This window comes from Chiroxiphia lanceolata, chromosome 18 (genome assembly GCF_009829145.1).
Source record: "Chiroxiphia lanceolata isolate bChiLan1 chromosome 18, bChiLan1.pri, whole genome shotgun sequence".
NCBI classification, from domain to species: Eukaryota; Metazoa; Chordata; class Aves; order Passeriformes; family Pipridae; genus Chiroxiphia; species Chiroxiphia lanceolata.
Genome location: NC_045654.1, coordinates 5,705,670 through 5,724,281, shown reverse-complemented (window position 1 = coordinate 5,724,281; position 18,612 = coordinate 5,705,670). Strand labels below are relative to the sequence as shown.

General features: G+C 44.1%; 1 protein-coding gene across 4 annotated transcripts; it reads left to right on the top strand.

The window, feature by feature from the left end:
• The first annotated feature begins 6,525 nt into the window (after positions 1–6,525).
• LOC116795845 (solute carrier family 2, facilitated glucose transporter member 11-like) lies at positions 6,526–16,833 on the top strand. Of its 4 annotated transcripts, none has more exons than XM_032705904.1 (12): positions 6,532–6,816; positions 8,166–8,264; positions 8,809–8,969; positions 10,366–10,490; positions 11,175–11,304; positions 11,477–11,625; positions 12,284–12,471; positions 12,767–12,936; positions 13,365–13,467; positions 13,598–13,673; positions 14,650–14,777; positions 15,401–16,833. In XM_032705904.1, the coding sequence occupies exons 1-12, from the start codon at positions 6,796–6,798 to the stop codon at positions 15,599–15,601; spliced, it is 1,551 nt and encodes a 516-aa protein (XP_032561795.1). In that variant the 5' UTR covers positions 6,532–6,795; the 3' UTR covers positions 15,602–16,833. The 4 variants fall into 4 exon arrangements, with proteins under 4 accessions (XP_032561798.1, XP_032561795.1, XP_032561796.1 ...); XM_032705905.1 differs by having other exon boundaries at positions 6,543–6,816; positions 12,767–12,877; positions 13,366–13,467; XM_032705907.1 differs by lacking the exon at positions 13,598–13,673 and having other exon boundaries at positions 6,526–6,816; positions 12,767–12,839; positions 13,366–13,467.
• Positions 16,834–18,612: the final 1,779 nt, after the last annotated feature.

The following is an 18,612-nucleotide window of genomic DNA, read 5'->3' as shown; positions in this document are numbered from 1 at the left end:
ACAGCTCTGAAGAGGTGAGGAGAGCTGAGCTTTCAGGGAAACTCATTGGGCCAGGAGCTCTGCAAAGGCCTGCCTATATTCATGTGGCTCTTTCAGCCCAAATGCCCTGCTGCTGCAGCTCAGCCCTCCAGCATGCCACAGAACTCCCAGCACCAGCAGGACGGGCAATGGAATTGAAGAACTGAGAGTTAATAAATGAATAATGAATTAAATACAGGAATAAATATCCTGCTCCTTTGGGTGGGTAATTAGAGGTTTCCTGTCTGTGCTCACTGAGTGGGGATGCCAGACAGAAGCTGAATTCAAGCACTAGAATTCCTGCCCCTTGATTGAATCAAGGCTGGAGATGAATACTGGGATCCTCTCTGCTGGAAGGCCTTCATCCTAGAGCTCAGTCTCACTAGCTCCCCAGAGATGAGAATCCGGATGGACAATCCCACTTATTCACTGTGAGGACTATGTGCAAAACAGACATTGCATAAAATCTAAAAAAAAAGGCATCAGTTTTTCAATTTTCTTCTTTTCCCTTGTTTGCCAGCCAAAACTGGAGAACTCTACTTGTCCAGGCTTCTACTTAAGGCCTCTTTTCTAAGATTTGTGGGGGAAGGGGGAGAAGTGATGAAATGCATTGGGAAGCTCACCAGCTCCCACTGGAAGAGGCCAAACAAATCCCAGTGTCACCCCTGGTTCCCAGGCTGCTTTCTGCCCATGATCTCACTCCCGTCGGAGCTCAACCAAGCTGACTTCATGCACTACAGTACACCCAGGGCAGCTTTAGTCTTTATTACAGTCTGTGTCACATTTTATGGGTTTTTTGAATTATGTCCTTTCACAAGTTCTCATCAGTCCAGCCACATATTTGAGTTTGCATTACACACCTTTGTAGTGATGCCTTCTATAGAGTCACGGAATCTGATAAAAAAACCCGAAAAAGCAAAGCTAAATTCTTTGTCTCAGCTGCAAGAAGGTGCTGCCAGAACAGAAACACTGCCCAGGAGTTTCTTTGCTGATTTCCTCCTACCTTGTTCTGTCATACTCCCTGTTCTGTCATGGACCCAAAGCAGATGTAGTACAGGTCTGAGCAGCAGTGATGTACCACTGCTGCCTGTCATCTGCTGGGTTCTCCTTCCTTTTGGAAGCAGTTCAAGTCATGTCAATGTGAAGCATTGGTTTCAAAACCCAAGACATCAGAAACTCAGAGTTTCCACAAAAATATACCTGATGCCCAGACTTCAGTCCATTTTGTATGGGCTTTGAAAAAAGGTTTCTGTCTCCGGTTCTTGGAGCTGCCCAGGGAACTAATTAGAAGGATTCCTGACTGTAGTCTCTGCACAAGTCATTCACAGGAAGAACTGAAACGTGATGGTGTCGGAGGCAGCTCTTTTCCAGACAGTATTTACCCATTCTGCATCTGCAGGCTTCTAGTGATAATAACCTGTCATACTGTAAACATTTACAATCCACAAACCAACTCACAAGAAAACATTCCTGGGAAAGAAGAACTAGTATGTTGCACCCTCACCACTTCATTTGGACTTCAGTTTAAAAATATATATATTTTCTGAAAGGGGACGGTTTTGCATGTACACAGTGACAGACCGGTATTAGACCCTCCTGTTACCTCTGGGTTTGTTTTCCCAGTTTCTGGGGTGACTTTTAGGAACATGCAAGCATTTGCCTGGAGTTGCAGGTAAACCGAACTCTGCAACAGAAACTCAACAGCTTCCTGTCTCGGTTTATACAAACCAAAATAGCAGAGAGTTAAAAAACAAAGAAAAAAGCTATTATCTCTCCCCATGGGTTAAACAGCACATAAACCTCAAAAAGGCACATGAGCAAAGATAAATGGGCTGTTGCAGTGTTCATCTCTTTTGTTTGTTGTAAATTATTGTGTGTAATTCATGTTTCCTGTCCATAAATACCAGAGGAACTTGGAGACATGGAAGCCATTCTAATTCAGTAAAGACAAAAACAACTCCTTTTGAACCCATCTGGAACTTGTTTTTATCATAATTGTTTTGGGCTCAGTAACGAGTTCAAGATCTAACTGCCGTCACTAATTGTTTCAAGAATAAACAGATGCTTTGTTTAAAGGTGGCAGCTCCCATTTTGCCCAGCACAGCACTCTCTGGGGTCGCAGGATGAAAGGAGCTGTGCGCCATGTCAGCACAGGCCCTAACGAGCATTGGCGCCCTTGTCGGGTGCTCACCACACTGGCAGCTGGAAATCCAGCCCCCAGCCCTGCATGTGGAGCGTCCAGCCAGTGACGTGTGCCCTCTGCTCTTTAACACCGCTGGCATTTTGTTTGTAACTTCATCTGATGGCATTTTGCAGTGTGTCGTGCTGTGACAAGTCATACCTGCTCTGATGACGCACAGGCACCTCCTCCAGCGGGGCTGTGGGACACTCAACGGAGAGTGTTCATTCCCCGGCCATATAACCCCAAGCCCCTTGCCCGGAGTAATGCTCCATCCCCTTGCTTAGAGCCCTGCTTATTTTCTTCATTTGAAAACAAAGATACCCCACACAAACCCACTCTGAGAGACTCCCCCCACCAGGACATAGGACCATGGCAGTTCTGTTCAAGGCCTCACTCATGGTGCTCCCCGGGACATGCCGGGCCCGAGACCCCTGACAGCCCTGATAGAGAAGAGGTCATTGCACGACCGATGCCCCGGCACTAGGAACAGGTTCAGAAAGAGCAGCACTGAGCTCCCCCACAAGGGAGCCACACCAGCCAGGGGGACCTCACTGGAAGGTTATTTCAGCTCTCACACTCAGCCCTCGGTGGCACAGACAGCAGGTGCCAAGAGCTCCAGGTCCACCATGGAGTAGTCACTAAGAGTTTCTGCTCTGGTTTAGGCTCCATGAACCTGCTGTGCACAGATAAGATAAGCTGTGTAATCAGAACTGCCTGAGGCACTTGAAATGTTTACTTTTCCATGTTTAGTGGCCATATATAAATTCTTTCTGCTTCATTGAAGGATTTCTTGTCCCAAATCAGCTAACTCTAGAGTGCCGTGGCTGAAGTCAGGAGAAAGGGAATCATACAGATTTGGATGGATTTTTAAATTTGTTTGTTTGTTAGAAAGAAACTAAAGATAGCACTTAGACCTCAGCCCTCCAAGGACATGTGGTTTGCACAGGGTTTACTGTAAATCACAGTTTATGTTATTTTTATTTCCTATGGGTTTTAGTTCAAAAACGCAGCTTTGCATCTGGCATATCATGAAAAAGAAGATTTCACTTAAATCTCCTTGAGCAGAGCCTGATCACATATCCAAATAAAGCACCTCTTCCAAAACAGCTTCTGATCATGAGTTGAAGACATCAAACAAGAAAATGTCTGTCTTTTTGCACAGTTATTTTTTTTCCAGTGTTTAATCATTCTTGTTAAATTCTTCTGCCTTGTGATCTGTCCTCTACACCATAGGTCACCTCCCACAGCTGTCAGTAGGGAATATCCTTCAAGGGCCTTTATTTTGTAACATCCATTTCATAAGCACTGTGGCCAAATCAACAAAAGAACTGAAAAACAATCCCTTATTTCTTATAAAAAGAGATCTATGTTCAGCTTACAATAGCAGCACATCTGAGCATGCTGTCAGCTGGTGAAGAGGAGTCAGAAATGGTATTTGTAGTTTGGTTTTCAGCAAACTTTTTTCAGGGGCAGGAGTATGTGTCCCAGTCGAGGTGCCTCTCAGTAAGCCAGGGGACAGCTCTAATCAAAAGCTCTTTCTGAAATGAGTGATAAATAAGAAAGCAGGATGAGTCTGACACTCTGACACTGCTGCACACATTTTCCTCTCCTCAACGGGAACATTCAGCAACAGTTGCTGCCATTTGGCAGAGTCTAAATGCTCTTCTCTTGCACACAGAAACAGAGGTTTAGTTCAGCCAGGCAGTTTGTTGTCTCTGGCCTTCAGGTCACCCAGTTTCACCCAACTGCCTGCATCAGTGTCTGGTACAAAGAAGGAAGGAAATAGTTCAGCCACAGCATGACCTACAGCTCACAATGCACTGAAACAAGGGTATTTCAATCATTTTTAGTATTTTGAGCTTTCTCAATTTTCCCTGGGAAGCTCTACTGCTTATCAGGAGGATGAAAATGCAGACTGCTGATCTAGCATATAGAACATACAGCCATTCATCTCATATCCAAGAATTCTAGCTGGCAAGGAAAAGCAGCTAGTTCCCTTGGCTGCATCAGCCCTCGTGTCCTCAGAGGACTCAGATCCCATGTATCCCCTCTGGTTTGGAAAGCATCCCAGTGACTCTGTGTGGTAGCAGAAGCTCTCTCAGCATTGGGTCCCTGCCCTGAGAAACCTCTGTGATGAAGCCCATTTCCTGAAATTCTTATACAGTGTCTTGAACTGACATAAATTGTGGGTTTTTTATAAAGAACACTGGTGAACTGCTGGAACTGAGAATAATGGTGTCACAGCAGGGCACTCATTTCCTACAAAGAAAATCAATTTTAACAACTAAGTTCCATAAACATTGCTGTCACCATAAAACCAGCAAACCCGCTGCATGTTTCTTGAGAAAGCCACTTGTTTGTGGATCATATTATTTGTCTTCTTTATTCTGAGCGAGTCCTGCAAGAGTCAGGACAAACAGACAGAGGTATTTTGTATCTCACAGTGATGGTCCTTGCAGGAAAGTGAGAAGGGTTTAAAGAAATATCCAGGCTAGAGCTTGGGAAACAGCCAACAACCAGCCAGGGAGCAGCTCCAAATCTCTTCTGCAATTTACAGTGTAGTGTTTGTCTGTTGATCCAAGCCTCACAGATGGAAATGGGGCCCCTTTTCTCCTCTTGCACTGTAATTTCAGTTGGCTCAGATGATTCTGGGGTAAAAACACTCTAAAACTTGGGAACCTCTCAGTGCGTGACAGATCAAAGAGCATGTGTTGATGGTCTTTCCTAATGCCAGGATTACCACTTATTCCTGCAGTCAGATAATTACAGACAGAGCCTGCCATCACATTCTCCAAATAACTACTCTCCTATGCTCATGGCATCGTATTTCACCTTGATTATGACAGGTTTGAGTTAATTGAAAAAGTATTTGAGGGAAGAGGGTGGAAGATCCCCGCAGTACTGCTGGAAACCTGCCGGGTTTATGTGAAGTTATGAGCTCTAGAGCCAGGAGTTTGAGTAACTACAGTGCAGTGGATATACCCTGGTGACAGACCCCGAGACTGGGAATTCCTCATCTACATCACCTGCAACTCTGAGATTTTGAGAACAAGGACTGAACATCGGGAATGATGGTTTTTTAAGGTGCTGCACAAAGCTGGCTGGAAACACAACCAGTGTGAATATTTCTCAACACCAAAGCACAAGTCATATATAGATGCTGTGTAGGAGGAAAAAAAATCTGTTCCTTCACTCCTCATCAAGGCAGCTGTTACTTCCAGCTAGCCAGCTGCACACACAAATCTAGACATAGCAACAGAGTAGACAACATTAAGAAACTAGAGCTTTTCTTTTTGAATATGTTACTGGTTTTGATACATGCTACCTAAACTATAGGTTGACTTGTACAGTTGGGTAAAGTTACACCTGTTTCCCAGTGAACAAGTTATTGTTTGGGAAGGTGTTGGAAGTGTTCATCTAACCCCTGCCACAGTGTTGGAATATTGGATTCAGAGCCTAATACAGCAAATTTTGTACTTCTCCTGCCACTTAGTGGCTGCAGATGATGCAGCATCAAATCCCTACTCACACAATCTTGAGAAAATACTTCTGTGATGTGGAACAGATTTATATTTCTGTTCAGGTTTAGTAAAACCTGAGTAGGGACAAAGAGGCATTTTTAAAAAAGCTTCACTTATTTTGAATACTTTGAAGTCTGTCAGGGCCCTCACAATTTGCAATCTGCGGGATGAAAGGATGTTAAAATATCATGGTTATTCCTAAAGGCCAGGTATTCTGTGAAGCAGTAGCTTTGATGTTACTGCTGGCAGTGCAATATGCCTCCATCTCCACTGGGCCCATCTCTAGGATTCATAAGGTTGCACCATTTCTCACTGCCAGGGAGTGCCTTTCTATTTTATAGAGAGCAGCAAGGCTGTCCTTGCTGTTACTGCTGCCTTGCTGTCTTCTGTACATGGCAGGATCTAGTGCTGTAAGTGTGGCTGTCTGCTCTATGCCAGGCTGCAGGGAGGGGACAGGACCACAGCCTTCTGTGCATCACTCACAGCCTTGTCAGCAACCCCTGGATTGACTGCATGGCACCAGGACATGGACAGGACTGCAGTGAAAGGCCCTGGATAACAAGGATTTGAAAGGTTTGGGCTTCATTTATTCCTGTCGCTGGCAGGACCAAGGTTTGTCTTTCAGATCTTAGATTGTGTTCCAGGGCAAATACAGTCAGAAAAAGAAAAACTTGTAGTTCACTTCTGCTTTGATCACACTTAATCAGACAAGTGATACTGGGCAACTGTGCCAGATGCTCTGAGAGGGAATCTATGCAAACCACGCTGGCCTTCAAGAGGATTTAGACGGCTCTGGATCTTGGAGAATCATTTTCCCAAATTGCCTTTCAACAGTTCTTACTTTTCCCCAGAATATGCTTTGAACAAAATTAATTGAACTGTCTTGCTAATGAACATGCAGCCCTGTTTTGAGAATGTAAATCAGCTGGCAAAACACCTGCCAAGTCAAGTGTCTTATCCTAACGTAATGGGTGACTAAATACACATTCCTATGCTGGAGATTTAAATAATCCTTTAGAGCACTGCTGAGAGTACCAGAGGCTTTGGCAGACAGAGGAAAACCTACGAAAGAGGATGAACAAGCTGCAGAGACTGGTAAAACATCTATTTTACTATTATTGCTGACAGATTTTTTTTTTAATTTGAATTTTTCTAAAGCTGTGTAAGTACTATCAGGTTCTCATAGAATTATTTTCCAACTCATCACAGTCCTTGGGATAAAACTGACAGACTAATGGCTCTCCTGGCAGCTGCACACCATCGCTGTGGCTGAGAAAATAGTGCAGAAGCCGGGTGTTAAAGAAGGCTTGGGAAAGTCACTCTATAAATACAGCTCAGCTCTGAGCACAGAACTGTTTGATGGGTCCTGGAGGAAGAAACAAACCATTTTCCTTTAGCTCATGGCCACAAAAGAGCTCTGTGGTACAGGACCTGTAGGGGAAATGAGCAGGAGGAGTGGTAGGGTCCTAGGCATTGTGAGTTAAAAAGAGAAGTGTGCTGTTATTGTAGGGAGAGGAAATCTCTCTCACCTGGAGAACTAGAATAACTAGGAAGAGCAGAGATATCAGGAGCACAATCCTTAGCTCAGGTCTCAGTAATAAGACAGGGAAGTGGTGCAGCCACGAAAAGTGCAAAGGGAAATGGGGACAGGAGAGAGCTCAGCCTCTTCTTGCTGCAGGGCTGGAACAGTCTGGCTTTATTTTTGTCCTGGGAGAACGTCCTGTCTCAGGCTGGTATGGAAGTTATTTACAAGAAAAGACTTTGAGAAAAGGAAAAATCTAAGATTATTTGTATTTGTGGTTTTAGAACTATTGCAAGACTAGACCAAACTTTCCTTTTCTTTGGTAAAGGGGTCTGTAAGAAGAAAATGAGCAGGTAGAGCAGAAAGAGCTCCCCAGCGTTGGGTTATCCAAGTTCTCGGGGTCAATGGGGTCATATTCATGTAGCAAAACACAATCTGGCCTGAGGTGCCCTGCAGTGGCTGGCTAACAGCCAAGCCTGAGCATGGGCTCTTCATGTTACACTAGAGCTTTCCCAGTGGGAGGGGTTTTGGAGCAGGGGGCTGGTAAAGGCCATCCTGGCCCTGGGCCACTCAGAACTGGAGGTGTCAGACTAAAGGCCAGGGGTCCCCAGCATGCTCAGAGTGGTCTTGAGACATGGGACAGCGTTCCTAGCCCAAGGACACCCTCAGGGCACAGCTTGCCTGTCACAGGATTTCACCTACAGATGAGGAAACTAAAGGCACAGGCACAAAACAGCATTCTATTTTAATCTAAAATACGTGTTATTATCATGAAAAGGTAGAAGAAATAGCATGCCAGTGTATCACAAATGCACTGGATATACATGGCCATGAGAAAAATCTCCCAGCTCAAAGTGTGAATTTTGTGGGGTCATTTTATTCTGTGCAAGGAAGCCATCCATTTTCTGTCCTTCTTCTTCAGCTTCAGAACAAGATCCTGATCCTGACAATATGTGCTGCTGGGATTGGAGGCACTTTCCAATATGGTTACAACATCTCCATCATCAATGCTCCAGCTTCAGTAAGTACTGCTAGTCCCAAAGTACACCTGCCCGAGGGCCTCCTCCCAGGACAGACCCTTCCTTAGTGGCTCTGTTGGACAGTGATGTTCCATTGCTGGTGCTGAGGGACAGAAGGGAAAGATGTGTTGTTCCCTCTGTATAATTCACATCTGGGGTACAGGACTTTGCTGTCAAGAGCCAACTTTGAGCAGGATGTAGTGTCACAAGAATTTATTCAAAATCTTTGTCTCAACTCCTTTAGCAAATGTAATTCTAAAATTTTCTAACCTGCACCCTTTGAAACTGATTTTTGCCCCTATATTCAAAGTTAGACCCACAAAATTAATTTTTAAATTATCCAAGGTAACTACATACAGATAGGAACCAACTGCAACTTTTCAACGGCAACAATTTTACACTCTAAACTCTCTGTTAAAAACTCAACTGGAAGGGATTGGAGGCATAAACACAGAATAAATAGATATATTAATAAGGAAGACTTTATATTTCTCAGTGTCCTTCACCTCTCTGTGGTGGTTATGCTGCCCTGTCCCTCTCCCTCAGTACATCCAGACGTTCATGAACACGACCTGGCTGGAGCGCACGGGCGTTCCCCTGGAGAGCAACGTGATCCTGCTGCTCTGGTCCTTCACTGTCTCTGCATATCCCCTGGGAGGCCTCACTGGGGCTGTGGTTGCTGGTCCCATGGCCATCATGTTGGGAAGGTAAGAGGGTGCTGGAGTTTAATTTGAGCTTTGCAGCTTCCATTACTCTGAGAGGAATTAGGAGCCCTGCAGCACAATGCTCACTGCAGTTAAAAATAATGAAAACATGTTTTCTATCACAGACCAGTCTGCCTTAAACATTCTGAGTTGGCAGGGAGCATATTCTGATATGACAGTATTTCATATCTCAAAACCCAATGGGGAACATTTTTGTCCCCCAAATCACCTTCTCATCATATTCCAGCCCAGCTGAGGTGCTACAAGGATTTCGGCTCACCTCCGTACCACAGTAGCCACCTACATCACCACCATCATTTTTGTGCCAGTTTTCTGCCATCCTTTCAAATAAAAAATTATAATGGGTCAGACCAGGTATTTTTCTTCAAAATAAACTGTGGGGATTGGTAGGAATGACACTGGAAAAACAGAGGGTGGTTGTGCATCCCAGGTCCTCCTGTCTCACAGGTCACTTTTTGTCTGATCTATTTTAGGAAGTATTCATTAAATTCCCACAGTTGGAGGGTTTTTTTCTCTGCTCTGGAGTCTCTAAAAAGTATTTGTCTTACCTCATCTATCTTTCATACACAGCTCTATCTCCAGTTCTCTTCAGAAAAAAACCCCAGTATTGCTAACATAAACTAATAGGTAGTCAGATTTTCCTTCCCTCTCTCTCGATCCCAAAATTTTCCTCTATGTGCTATGGCTTTGCTTTGTTCCTCTGGTATGATGAAGCAGGCACCACTGTGAAGGACTATCTCCCATGGCTTACTTATTCCATGGTTATGAATATCTGGAAAGGATACAGCTTTTTTATCCAATTAAAATTTTAGAGACTTCACCCTGTACTGCTTTGGAATAAAATCATATCCCATCATAAATAAGATTAAAAAAGACTGACTGGCAAGGCAGTGAGCTGGGACTAGAGAGAATTATTGGCTGTTATGGGTCAGTAGAGCTCTCTCTTTTTTTTTTTTTTTCCTGGTTTTCAACAGAAATTTCTCCTGGGACACATGAAAACTTTCTGTGAAAGCTTCACAACACTCATACTATTACATGAAAAATGCCTGTTTCAACAAGTTAGCATTTTCAGACCGCGATGCACACAGCTTACTGAAGGAATACTCCTCTCCATTCAAATGGAAACTGCGTGTGAGCAGGAGAGCCCTGAATTTGGGCACCCTCACGGTGCCCTCAGCGTGCCCAAAGGCAGCGCTGCAGGGACACCTTGTGGCACACAGACACCCCATGTAGGGCTTCGGGTACTCAGGTTTCTGTGGTGGGGCTGAGCCCACCTTGAGCTTCCGGGCGGGGGCAGGTGGGATCTGCAACGTGAGATGTTTTATTTGATAACTAAACCTGACACACCAGTGCTCACAACTGTCTTTTCTCTCGGAAGGAAGATGTCCCTGCTGCTGAACAATGTCTTTGTGATCATAGCTGCAGCCTTGTCAGGATTCAGCCGAATGGCAAAATCCTTTGAAATGATTATGCTCGGCAGATTTTTCACTGGCATGAATGCAGGTATGGCAACACGAGAACCATAGCAGGACAAAGGGGATAACAGGTAACAATTAGAAATAGAAGATATTCAAATAGGGATGCTGCGAGATATGAAACCAATTAATCCTCCAGGCTGACCAGACACATGTAAGTGAATTAAGAAGTTGTATATACAGATTTTATATTTTGCTTCTGAGGCCTTTTTTTGAAAAAATATGCACAGGCAGAGGTTTTGTGTATTACATGTATCTGTGTGCACAGGGAGAATCCGAACTTAAAATTAATCCCTGTCTGCTTGTAAGAATATCAGTCCCTCACCAGCATGAGCGCCGACATTAAAGCTCTTGTAGAAGTTTATCCAAGAAAATAAGGATTAAGTGTCTTAAAGTATGATCAAAATGGGAAGTAGAGGGAAGCCTTGCTTACCACCTCGAATTTGGTGCTGAAAAGACCATAGACGGAGGCCCTGACAGGTTTCGGTTTCATTATTACTCATCACTAGTACTGATGAGTCCGGAAATGGGTGTTTAGCAGCCTGTGCGAAGAATAGCCGTGCAATTGGGGAAATAATGAGTACTGGCAGATGGGTCATTACATAGACCACGGCAGAAAAGTTCAGCTGGCAACCTCCAGAGGTGGCTGACTGCATTTATCCGTGTCTCCTCCGCCCACGAGCTGAGGTCACTGTTTGTCTGCCTTGCCCAGGTGTGAGCATGAATATTCAGCCCATGTATTTGGCGGAAAGTGCCCCAAAGAAGCTCAGAGGAGCTGTGGCTCTGACCTCTGCATCGTTTACAGCCCTGGGGTTGGTGCTGGGACAGGTGGTTGGACTCAGGTAATGTAAAGCAAAAAGCTCACTTATTAAATCTTTTTTTTTTTTTTCTCTTTACTCCCCCTTTCTTTCCATTCATTTTCAGTGTCCTCGTGTAGCAGAGGGTGCTGGGCTTTTGCCAGGTTGTTAAATGTACTGTGTAAATTTAGTTTGTTTGGTTTATTTTTTCCTCTAGGGAGCTCCTGGGCAGGGAGGAGAGCTGGCCATTCCTTTTAGCAAGCAATGTGGTACCTGCCCTGATCCAGCTCACAGCTCTGCCTTGGTTCCCTGAAAGCCCCAGATACCTCTTGATTGACCGTGGAGACAAAGAATCCTGCATCTCTGGTGAGTTTAGGATGGCTTGGCTCCTCACTGAGCATTTGAAATCTACCCACTGGGCAGATTGCATATCCTTGACATACATAATTATGTATGTTGTAAATATCACTTCCTCCTTCCAAACTAAAGAGCATCCTATAATCTTAAATATATTTGACCTATTGAAGTAATTGAAAGACATCTGACATCTTCCTACAAAAGACTTTTTTCCTACAATAGGAGGGTCAAAAGGTGAGACTTGTGTTCGCAGGGGCAAATATGTTTTGTAACTATGAAGAGAAATAAATGCTAGTTGAAGAGCTTGGGATCAAATATAAGCCAATTCATATTAAAGGATTTGCTTAGATTTGTGGCATACAAATCCTCATATGAGAAGTGGCTGGAATTACTTTCTGGGAAATATGTGCTGTGTACCAAGAACATCTTAATTGCCTGCAATTCCCAGGGAAGTCACTTGAGATCTGAGTCAGAAGCACAGCTGCTGAAATGGCACTGGTGGGTTATCAAACAATGTGGAGGGATTTGCACTCCCTTTCCCCCAAATCCTTCAAGTGGCTGCACCACAACTGGCCATCTCTGTGAAGGTAACAGCGTGATCACAGACTCTGCAGAATGACAAACCAAATGTAAGACTCGGGGGTAAGAGGTTCCCTTGTCCTTGCAGCGCTGCAGAAGCTCAGAGGCACCAGTGACCTGAGTGCAGAGCTGGAAGAGATGCTGGCTGAACAGGCTGCTGTTAAAGGTCAGAGAGCAAAGAACCCGTGGGAGCTCTTCCAAAATCCATCTCTGAGGTGGCAGCTGGTGAGCATCGTTGTGCTGAGCAGCGCCATGCAGCTCTGCGGGAACGACTCGGTAAGAGCCTGGTACAGGAGCCACAGCAGCGCTTTGTCATGAGATGTGGGTGAGAGCTCTTGGGTTTAACATCCTGTCTGCTGGCAAAGGACAAACAGTGGTCTTCCTGCCTGTGGAGACCTCAGATGTTTGTTCCCAAAGTGCACCTGTGCATTATGGAAAGATTCAGAAAGGTGCTGTCAAAATCGCCTGTGTGACAGCACTTAGTCACTCTCTGTGTGGTCCTTCAGGAAGAACAATGGGATGTATTTTCCGGTGTCTTCTCTTACTGCTTTCTCCTCTCTTCTCTCCACAGATGTATTCTTATGCAGCTTATGTGTTCCAAGAGGCTGGAATTCCTCAGGACAAAATCCCATATGTTGTAATCGGTACAGGAAGCTGTGAACTGATCACGTCTGTCACCTGTGTGAGACTCTTAATGCACTCTGCTGACATGCAACCTCTGTTGACAGTGTGGAGGCTCTTAATAGCTAATTTTGGATTTACTTGTCTTTTCATGCCAAGAAAGCCCTCTAAGCACAGCAGTCAGGCCATTTGTCAGCACCCACAGCCAGTCAGGTTAACACAAAGTTATTTGGTCTGACATTGCATCGTCATCGCTGTCTAAAATCTCTAAAAAGTGTAACTTTCGTGCTTTGTACCCATATGGATAGTGGCAGAGTTTAGGCTGCAGCTGGGACATTCTCTTCTCTCCTCAACACCCTTCTTGCCTGATTCCTGCCACCAGACCTTTCCTTTGAAATTTCTTTTTTCTTTGCTAAGAAGCAGACAACATCCTTAAAGTAGCTGTAGAGTGAACTAGGCACGGAGTATTGAAACGGGAAGAGGGAGCAGGCAGGAACTATAAACATAGATCAAATATCTTGCTTTATTTCACTGTGTTACTTTGTGCAGAACATGATTATAGACTATGCTGGTCGGAGGCCGCTGCTGCTGGGGGGCTACATCTTCATGGCAGGATGGGCCATTGTCTTCATGGTCGCTCTGAGCCAGCAGGTAGCAAACTTTACTTAATTTTTTAAGTGGAATGGAGTTGGGCTTTGCTTTTTATATGACTGGGGTGTTCAGTGGTGGCAAATAAGTGTAAGTGCCCTCACTGGTTTTCCGTTGGTCTCTGTGGCTGTAGACTCAGATTAGCTGGATGCCTTATCTCAGCATGGCCTGCATTTTCGCCTATATCCTGAGCTTTGGAATCGGACCAGGTCAGTTCCCTCAGTGTTTTCACTGAAACTTTTGGGTACTGCAGGGGCTTGGAGATGTGTGCAAGCAGCTTGTGGAAACTCTCAGACCCTCTTTAGCCACAGCACGCTCAAAGGAACAAGGCAGTTTCTGCCAGCAGTGTTCAGCTGTTTCTCAGGGGCTTGCATCGCATGCCCCTGGAAGTCAGTGTTGGGCAGGGTCATTCTGTGCTCTCCTCTGTGCTGTTCCTCCTCACAGACATCTTGGCTGTAAGGCCAAGGCACTTGGGGGTGATTCTTGTGTTAAACAGATGGCAAGGTTTTGATTTGCTGCTCAGTCCATTAGGGCTGCAAACCAGCATTTCTGATGCTTCACTTTAACCCAAGAGATTGGTGGTTACATAATTTGATTATTTACTTGCAGATACCTGGAAGGAAGATTTCCACATCTATTTGTTATCCTACTAACATGCATTTCCTTGTCAGAATCCATTAGTTTTTGTGGTTGTGGGGGCAACACACAGACTGTCTCTGTGTGGATGTTTGGTTGGTGTGGGAGTAGATGCGAAGCTCTGTTTGCTTACATGAGTTTGAAGGAAGGCAGGTAAGAGTAGAACCAAGCTGCCAGTGTCACAAACCACACAAGTTGGCAACAATTTCTTGTCCTACAGTGCCATGGGGCTGAATTAATTCTAAGCCTTTCTCACGGTTTGGTCCTGGTAAGAATAATGTGGATTACAAAACTTTTCCTGGCAGTTCATTCTAACATGAGAAAGTTTGAATAATTAGCCAGGCCTTAATATTTAACCTAAAAATTCCCCTCTGCAGTTAATCTCTATTACCACTTCTTCTGGCATTGCTGACTAGTGAGAATAATTTGCTGAATAATAATTTACTGTTCTCTTATACTTAAAGGTATGTTTTCTTGTTAAGATGTGTTCTCTTGTTTTTAATATCATGTCAACAATGTTATTAACTTTCTTGCCATTTCTTTTCCCAGCTGGTGTAACAGGAGTTCTGCCCACAGAGGTTTTTGATCAGATGTCCCGGCCAGCTGCTTACATGATCTGTGGCTCCCTGCTCTGGTTCAACCTATTTCTGGTTGGAACAGCCTTTCCATTCATCGTGGTGCGTTCCAAAGCAATCACCTGCAGCTCTTTAGTGCTCTGTACAAGAAAGAAGCTCTGGTAGTGACCAGGAAAAGGGAATATTGCAAGCAGCAGCACAGCACTGCTATGAAAGTTTCTTTATGAGAAAAGTGGCCAGAACTCCTCTAAACCAAACTTCCTCCATGTTCCCTATGGTGAATTCTGATTTGAGGTTGGGAGAAGACTAATTTGGGGCATGGATGACCAATATTCCTCCTCTGTCCTCAGCTGCGAACAGCTGGGACTAAAGATGTGATGCAGTTTCCTTTGGCCAGACCCTGGCACCATTTCCTAAGGTGATTTCTGAAGCAAAAGGGAGCAGAATGTACACTCCTGTCTTATTTCCTACTGGAGGTTCCTATTCTATATAATTATATAGAGATAAAAAGAGAGAAAAAGACATTTTGAAATACTATTCTTGCTATCTCAAATCTCCCAACCTCTGCTGGGGAGCTATTGCCTCCAGGCATGTGAGACCCTCACCAGGGTGCAGAGAAATATCCCCTTGGCTGACCTTAGTCCATGCAGGAACAGGGATTAGTGGCCTATTTGTCACCACACAGAATGTCACCAACACTGTCTTGTTTTTTTCCTCCTCCTCAGAAAAGTCTAGCACATTTCTGCTACATCCCATTCCTTGTGGTCTGTGTCTGCACTGCACTCTACGTTGGATTTTTCCTTCCTGAGACAAAGGGAAAGTCCTTCCTGGAAATCTCGGAGGAGTTCAAGAAACGGAACTTCAAAACTAAGGCCCATGCGGGTTTCTATAAAGGCCCTGAAGAGATCAAAACCACCACACTGTAGCAGAAGAAAGGAAGATGGTACCTGGGGGAGTGGCACAGTGAATTCAGCAGTGGCTGTGTTCCCTTGCAGGGACACCAAGAGAAAAGTAGGGTTACATTACTCTTAGGTCCTTAAGTTCACCTTGAAAACACATGGTTGAACTGATAAATACAAACAGAAGTTTGATAATCTGTTCTCAGTTTTTAGTACTGAGTAACACATGCATATTTTAGAATCCAGTCATAGAATGATGCCTTGTTCTCTTATCATCAAACAACACCATGTAATGCTTGAGCAAATTTCCTCAGAATTTCTCCTCTACCCAAACAGTAACTTCCATCTCAGAAGTCTTTCTTTCCTTGTCCCTGAATCTGGGCTCTCTAACACAGAAATTAATGCGATTAAATTCTGTTTTCAGACACCAGATGAAATTTTCAGTACCTTGTCTTGGTGCTCCCGTTGTTTCTGTTATTAAGTGATTTCAAATAGACCCCTACTTGTTGAGCAATAGTGAGCAGTTAATTATTTTCAGCTATAAAAGCATGTGACAGATGGATTAAGAAGAAAGCTTCTAGTACTTGCTAAGTGGCTTATTATACAACAGACTTTTGGGCATTGTTTTGCAGAATATTTATTCTGGACTGGTTTTCTGCATGGCTTGTTTGTTGTCTTCCAGTCCTATATTGTAAAGCACAAGTTCCCCAGTCCAGTTTGTACTGCTCTTGCAGACACTGCTGGTGCACCTTGTAGGGTTTTGTGCCTGTGCTCTGCTAATGGTAAGTGTGGTGAGGAGCTCGTGTGCAGCAGCTTGTTTTGGGTGTGGAGATTTAGATCACACCTGGACACACTCTGCAGCATGTTCTTGTTGTCTCCACAGAGCACACTGGAAAAGACCCAGATGTGATAGTGATTGCTTTTAGTTAACCTGGTACAGAAGAGGGCAACACTCCTCATTTAATATGGCCTTTCACTTTGTTCATATGACACTCACAGCACTGCTGATGGTTGCAGCAAAGAACACATACATTTTGAAAAGAAGTTGCTAAAGTTTCTCTCAGTGTATTTTTTAACTGCATTTTTTTGGAAATACAGAACTTCTGAATGACAAGACTGTAAACGTTTCCAGAGTGTATTACTGTCATTACTGGGCACGTGTGGAGCAGCAGATCTATTTCTCAGAAGTGGAGTCTGTGCAAGAACTCTCTTTCACTACCTAAAGTTTATAACATACAAAAAATAAAGAATAAACTTTTGTTGCTTTGTGGTTGCTGCTGTTTTAGAAGTCATCAATATACAGACATGGGCAAGAGCAGGTATCTCTGCTCTTGGAAAACACTGAGGTTTTGAAGTATGCAGGATTTTGAGAGAAGACAATCAAGAGCAGGACTCCCTGGAGCTGGGAACTGAAGAGATACTTTTCATTTCTATAGTTTGAACAGAGCAGTGAGGGGCAGATGGAAAGAGTAAAACACACAGTCAAAGCAAAAAGTGACAGTACTGTTCTGGTGGTGGCAAAATACTCTCTCATTCCTTCGGTGAGGACCAGAGGAAGGAGAGAAGACAGAAGTGAAGCAGAGAAGACAGAAGTGAAGCAGAGAAGACAAGGCAATAGTGAGGATGCAGGATAGGAAGCAGGGATGGACTGAAGAGACTCCCTGGGCAGAGGGAGAGGCCTGGCACACACTGCTGGGACATACAGGTCAGAGAAGAGAGAAGCCCTCCAGTGTCCAGAGGTCCTCACCTTGCCCACCTCTGTGGCTACTCCCATGAGTCAGCACTGTACTTTTCCCCAGAGCCCTGGCAGGCCAGAGACCATCTGCACCTGTCAGTATGAAACATGCCTGTTCAGAAATCATACACAGTTAATTGACTTCCTGAGTTTCAGAGCCAGTCCTGTGAGTACATGTGGCAGAAAACACTAATTCAAACTTCCTGAAATCAGGAGTCTTTAGACTGGTTAAGCAAATGCAAACAGTGGTTACATTTCAGTTGGTCTAATTTGTTAAATTTTAATTGAAGCATTTAACAAGTTGGTTAATTGATACTGAATTCAAACACCTTTGACTGAAAAGATATATGACACTTGTTCAGATTTCCTTATCATGTGAAGTGTTAAACAAAAACACGTTGAAAAGTGATCCTCAGAGACTCATTATGGTTCGTATTACTATTTGCAAATCAAGTAATCATGCACTGTTGGATTTATTAATAACTATCAACACCAGAGAAAAATAGTTACTGCTGCTGTCCTCAAACACTGCTCTTCTCCACAAGCTGCCTCTCACTTCAAACCCAGTTGGGGCTGGGATTCTTCCAGGCACCAAAGACATGCAGCACCTGGCCTGTGGAATTGCCAAGTGCAGCCTCTCACCAGAAGATGGAATTCCCCCCTAAGCTCTTTGAATAACTTGTAAAAGCCTTTTAACAGAACCAGCTCGGAGACTGCTAGATAAAGAGGCCTTTTGAGAATTATGGATAAAAATAAAGATGTAATTTATTTATTTTGAAGTCAGGATTTAAAATTGAGATTCAACTTTCTTAGCATCTGACATATATTATAGGGACACAGACTTGAACTTTCAGGCAATGACCTTTACTCTCAAAGAATCAACTGATCCCACAATTCAAGAGTTGGATGCACAGGCTGAGTCAGGTTTGGCCAAGTCAGGCTTCAGAAGGCTTTGCTGTATTGAGGCTCAAGGTAGCAGTCAGGAACTTTTCTTTTAAATGTGATAACTGATTACCCAGCCTATGTCTTGGGGAGTCCAGACCGGTCCAGTCCAGTTTGTGCCAGTCCCTGGACTTTGGCTTCCATGAGTGCTTTTTTTGATGCCCGCTCAAGCAATGGCATTCACCTGAGCAGAAATCAGCTTGTAAATATTTGGCAGGAATTGTTTGAATGTGATCTGTTCTAGAGACAGAGGTGCAGCATCACGCCATCATCACTGGCCAGAATATCCCTAGGACAGTCAGGAACAGGAGGAGTGGGAGAGGTTGAGGTGTGCATTTATTGCAGTCCTATATTCTTAAGC

Excerpts from the sequence above, each read along its gene's own strand:
- LOC116795845 (XM_032705904.1), top strand. The coding sequence starts at position 6,796 with ATGAACAAGCTGCAGAGACTG. Across the intron at positions 8,970-10,365 it reads ATGGCCATCATGTTGGGAAG|GAAGATGTCCCTGCTGCTGA; the intron begins GTAAGAGGGTGC and ends TTCTCTCGGAAG. Across the intron at positions 12,472-12,766 it reads AGCTCTGCGGGAACGACTCG|ATGTATTCTTATGCAGCTTA; the intron begins GTAAGAGCCTGG and ends TTCTCTCCACAG.